The sequence below is a fragment of the Molothrus aeneus genome, chromosome 19 (assembly GCF_037042795.1).
Source record: "Molothrus aeneus isolate 106 chromosome 19, BPBGC_Maene_1.0, whole genome shotgun sequence".
NCBI classification, from domain to species: domain Eukaryota; kingdom Metazoa; phylum Chordata; class Aves; order Passeriformes; family Icteridae; genus Molothrus; species Molothrus aeneus.
Genome location: NC_089664.1, coordinates 4102490 through 4108156, shown reverse-complemented (window position 1 = coordinate 4108156; position 5667 = coordinate 4102490). Strand labels below are relative to the sequence as shown.

The 5667-nt window shown below is 47.0% G+C and overlaps 1 protein-coding gene across 1 annotated transcript; it reads right to left on the bottom strand.

The window, feature by feature from the left end:
* Window positions 1-739: 739 nt before the first annotated feature.
* TLR4 (toll like receptor 4) lies at window positions 740-5290 on the bottom strand. The gene is made up of 3 exons (XM_066563021.1): window positions 5186-5290; window positions 4247-4413; window positions 740-2996 (listed from the first exon to the last, which is right to left on the bottom strand). Exons 1-3 carry the CDS (start codon window positions 5288-5290, stop codon window positions 740-742), a joined length of 2529 nt encoding a protein of 842 aa, XP_066419118.1.
* Window positions 5291-5667: the final 377 nt, after the last annotated feature.

The following is a 5667-nucleotide window of genomic DNA, read 5'->3' as shown; positions in this document are numbered from 1 at the left end:
CTGTTTCACAAAGTTTGTAGAGCTGAAAATCCTGTGTCTTTCCTCAGCCTTTGAGATTCTGGGGTCCACTCAAAGCAACAGACTGTGAAGTTCTTCTGAGTAAATGATCCCAAGACCCAAATCCAGTTTCAGAAGCAGCCAGATGACAGTCAGAGCATTGGTCTGTTCCTGCACCCACCAAACCTGAGGTATTGTTGGGCCACCTATGGGTGACAGCCACGGCCAAACACTGAGCTCAGGCAGCTCTTGTGGCCCTTGTCACTCCTCAACTGGCAAATTTCCTTGAGAGGAGCTGACCAGCAAGGCAGGGATTTCTGTAGTGATGTGGCAGTGCTTCCATCCACTCATTCTGACTCTGGACAGCAACAGAAGTGTCGCCCTGATTCTTTAAGATTTTCTAAGCCTTCTGATGTTTACATTCTTGTAGCAAGCTTTCTCACACACTTTCTGTAAATAACTCATTGTTTTGCATTCCTTTATGGAGGAGAAGAAAGTCGATGGGCTGTTGGTTTGTCCAGTGTCATTGGAGAGGTGGCACTGTCACCTTCCAATCCACTGTCACTCTTGGAAAACTGTAAATGTTGGAGTCAGAAAATAAACTTCCCTTTTTTCTTCACCTTGAGAACAGCGGTGTGCGCTTGTGTTCTTTCGTGTCCTATAGCGACAAGAAGAACCAACTTCTAAACACCATCCATCAGGCCAGGATGGCAGACAGGGCAGGAAGAACCCTTCTTTCTCTTCACATGAGTTTTGCCTCCTCGTGATTCCAATTTTTGCCTTCCATCAGCACTCCTGTCAGCTGCCTCCAGAAGATGTGCTTGCTTATTTCATTGTCTTTCCACTCCAGGTAGGTGTTCCTCCTCAGGTACCGAGACAGCCCCAGCCTCTGCCTCAGCAGGTCCTTGTTCACATCTTCCAGCACAATCATGATGATCCCAGCCTTGCCCTCCACCAGCTGCCAGGACTGGGCAATGTCAAACTCAAAGCTGCACCACTTGCTCTCCAGGAAGTCAGCGGAGATGACTGCGATGACATTCCTGCTGCTGAGAAATCCCTCCTGGATGATATTGGTGACAATTGGTATCCCTGGCAGGAAGTCCCTGTAGTACAGACACAGGTGGAAGGGAGGTCTTCCTCCTTCCAGGGGTTCCACCAGCTCCTTTGTCACCCATTCCTGGTCTTTGCTGGAGTGGATGACAAAGGCGTCGTAGGTGTCACCTCTTTCTGCGTAGTGTTTGCAGCCACTGAGCAGCACCACGGAGTAGTAGAGCTGGAAGTAGTACCTGTAAACCAGTAAGAGGAGCACCACCACACAGAGCAACACAACCACAGAGGAGGCAACTTTGCCTGCATTGACGTGGCAGGAGGACAGATCAAAGGTTGGCAGGCTGACGTTGGCCACATACGAGGGAGTGTGGCACAGCATCAGCTCCTCGTTCTGCAGCAGCTCCTGCTTCTCCTTGATCCATATCAGAAAGTCCAGGTACACACAGGAGCAATCAAACAGGTTCTGAGAGATATCCAACAGGAGCAGGCTGTCAGGCAGGATTTCCCTGGCTGAGTCCAACAGAACAGTCAGCTGGTTTCTGCTGAAATCCAGGACTCTGAGGGCTTGGAGTGGCTGGTAGACTCCAGGATCAAAAGTCAGGAGCTTATTGTTGCTGATGTTTAGCTCTTTTAGCTCAGAGAGGGCATCAAAAGTACTTTGATCCACGTGTTCTAATTTGCAGCTTGAAATATCCAAGGTGTGCAGGTGACTTAGGTTTTTGAAGTTGTTTGCCAGCTTATTGTCTGCAAAGGAGTTTCCTGCCATCTTGAGCACTTGCAAAGAGTTCAAGCCACAAAATGTACACTGGGATTTAACTTCGGTTTTGGTGTAGGAAATATCAAGGTAAATCAGTCTCTGAAGGGACAGAAAGACGGGGTAGGAGCCAGGACCAAATAAGGTTGTGTGCTGAAGGTCCAAATATAACAAATTCTCCACATTAATGAAATCTCCAGTCAATCTGATATAAGAATTGAAGCTTAAGTTCAAGTGTTTCAAATTTGAACAATTTCGAAACTGAGGGGAACAGCAGCTGCTGAAGGTGAGTCTATTCTCACTCAAATCTATGACCTCCAGGTTACTGAGACCCTCAAACTTCTGCTTGAAGTTTTTGAGACTTCTGTTCTTGGTAATACGAAGCACTCTCAGCTCCTTGAAAAGCGACAGCTTCAGGGCGGGCACATCATCAAAACCACATTTCTTGCATTCCAGCTGCTTCACTTTAGACCCCACAGGAACCTGGGATATCTGCTCAAGTCCCAGGTCCACCAAGCGAATAGTGGAGACGTTGCCTATGCAGTCAAAGAGAGTGTCTGTGTCATCGTCAAAGTCCCTGAGGCAGATCAGGACAAACTCTTCCATCTGCACCTGGCACAGTCCATCCAAGAGCCCCCTCTCAAAGTCCTGCTGTCTGTCATGGTCATTGAACACCCCAACTGTGAGTCTGCTGACCTGCAAACCAGCCAGGCCTTGCAGGGAAGCTTGCATCATGGAGCTCTCAAAAGCAGACCTGAGAGCCAGCTCAGCAAGGTGGATCCCTGCAAAGGCCCCCGGCTCTATGGATTTGATATTGTTCAAGGAAAGCACCAGAGTGAGGTTGAGCCTGTTCCCTTCCCTCAGGGCATCAAGGTCTCCTCTGGAGATAGATGTGATCCTGTTAGAGAAGAAGCTCAGGTGCCTGAGGGAGGTCATGTTGGTGAAATACTTGGGAAGCTTCAATGAAGTAATGCTGTTGTGGCCTAAATTCAGCTCCTGCAGAGTATGCAAGTGGCCAATAGGCAGCTCAGACAGAGAGGTCCTGTTGGTTTCCACCAGAACCAGTTTTTTCAGAGATGTTAAGCCATGGAAAGCTGCTTTCCCCAGGTGCTGGAGGGAATTGGCAGTTAAAACCAAGGTGGAAAGTCTATGGAGATCCATAAAGGAGTTATCTTCTATTGTATGGATGTGGCACCTGTTGGGCATGAAAAGAAAATACAAATGCATGAAATACTGTCCCTTCCTTGTTCTCTGAGTGCTGCTGTGACACCCTCAGGCTCAGCCTCATACTGGGGGCTGGCTTGGCTTTGCTGTACTGAAGCATCCCTGGATGTGCAAAGGGAACTCTCCTCCATCAGGAGACCTCCTCTCACCTCCTCCTCTAATCCTAAATTCAAAGCAAGAGACCTGGAGACCTGGTGAAGATCAAAAATTCGCGCAGGCAGCAGGAAAGAAGAATCCTAGCCATCAGTTTAGGCCAAAGTGACATTGTGATGACCATCACTGATGGAAGAACCAACCAGAGCCAGCATTCCCTCACACCTTGCACATCCCCACCCTCTGCCTGCCACCTCAGCCACACCTGGGCAGCCCCACTGGCACCAGAGCAGGGCATCTGTGGCAGAGCTCACAGCTCTGTCAGCAGCTGGCATCTGGGGATGGCTCAGAGAGAGCAGAGACCAGGCTGTGCTGGGTCTGGAGGAGAAAAGGAAGAGGGGAAAATGAGCCCCCTAAGGTTTGTTTGATGCGGGAAGATCCAGAATTTGAGACCCAAATCCATTGTGCAGTGAATCCCAGCAGAATTAGTTTAATGATCCAGGCAGTGCCTCACAGCACATGTGCTCTGCCACTCAGCCACTTTGGAGCTAGAGCTGTGATGGGGCTGAGTGACATTTCTCAGTGAAACAATTTACCCAGAGAAACTGTTGTCTGAAGTCAATGGAAATTACACATCAATTCAAATTTGCTAATAGGCCTCCCCCATCTCCTCCCCCAGATATGTGAGGAGAAGGCAAAAGAGAATATGTTGATATTTTAACACAGCCTTTTAGAAAATGAATGTACCTTCATGTTATTTTTTTTTTTAAACTGTGATTAGAAAAACAGCTCACCCAAGATGTTCCACTTCAGAGTTTTTGTAACAGTGAAAAGTCTGACATTTTTCTTGTTCACAGACAAGTGAAACATCTTCCTCCTCCTTCTCACATTCCAGCCTACAAGATCAGACTGACAGACCCAGCTCTGAGTGGAGGGTGTGCACTCAGTGACTGGACTAAAAGCTGTTCATCGCTTCACCACGGGGACGTGCAAAATGACAAACACAGGGACAAAGTCACAAGAAAAAAAAAATAAACAGCCAAGACCAATAGACCCCAAAATAAGGCACCATTGTAACCCAGCTGGTGAAGAAAAATTAACCAGTATCCACATAATAGATCCCATTACCTTGAAAGATCCAGAAATTGCAGCTCAGGGACTGATGCAAAATAATTTGAGCCCAGTGATTTCAGATTGCTGAAACTGAGGTCCAGGTTCAGGGTGGTGTTTGGGACTCCATCAGGAACTCCAGAGATGTTCAGTCCAGAGCATCTGAAAGTTGTGTTAGGGGTGATCTGTAACAGAGGCAGATCCCATCATGGTCAAGATCTGCTCTTCATGAAGTGCCAGGAAATGTCACTGTCAGGAAAGCAGGAGCAGAATCACCCCCCTTGCAGTTCATTTCTAAAGGAGCAGCCTTGAGTTTTGGGGAATAATCTTATATACCCTAAACATTTTCCTCACTCCTAATAGAACCAGTCCTACTCCTCAGGAAGAGCTCCATTTCTGGCTGATTAAAGCTGGGACAAAACTACAGGACAACATTCCTTGAGGTTACAGATAGAGAGGCAGCAGGACAAACACTCATGGCTGCACTGCATGCCCAGGAACAGCTCTCAGCCCTCTTCCCCTGCACAAAACCAGGCAGCTTGAACCAAAGTTATTCTGCAAGCAAATATTTGTCAGCAAAACTTTGCAAAAGGCAGTTGGCCCGTGTCAGGTACTTGGTGAAATCACTCTACTGCACAAACCAGGCAAAAATCTGTGTTTTGTAGAAATTAGACAAAATTTAGATCCCTTCCAAGGGAAATATAATCTATTATAATAACTGCACTGCAGCACCCTCAGAGGTACAGAAAGCCAACGAGAAGAAAAAGTTCTTGGTGCTGGTTCTGGTTCTCAGATGTTTTCGAGACTAGAATTTACTTCAAATACTTCAATCACCTTGATAAAAACCTTGAGGGAAAAAAAAATAAAACTGGGCTTTCCTAAGAGGCTTGAGGCACAAACCTCCCAAGCAAAGGGAGAGAAACAGAAGGATTTTGTGCTCACACAGAGCTCACATACCTCCAAACAGGGATCCAGGAGGCAGCCTGCCAGTGGGGAAGGGACAAATGCCAGCAGCAGCAGCACCAGGAGTGTCCCCACAGGAAGGGCTCCTCTCCTGGGCATCTTCAGGAGGCCAGGAGTGCAGGAGAAAGGAGCATGGAGAGAGAAACCTGGGGACAGAAACCTCCTGCAGTGCCAGGAGTTGTGTTGCACCACTCCTGCTTCTCACACCACATCTCTGAGAACAAGAAGGGAAGTGAAACTTGGTCACTGCCTTGTTTCTACACACCCTTCTTGAAATTGTTAAAAAAAAAAAAGCCAACAAGAAAAAAAAAAAAAAAAAAGAAGTAATGACAGATATAATGTGGGCTAGAAATTAAAGAGGAATATGGGTTTCATCAGTGCCACTTGACTTGATTGCTTCTGATTAGCTCAGGTCAAATTGGCAAAAAAAAAAAAAAACCAAAACCTAAACCAACAGAATACTTTGTGCAATTCTG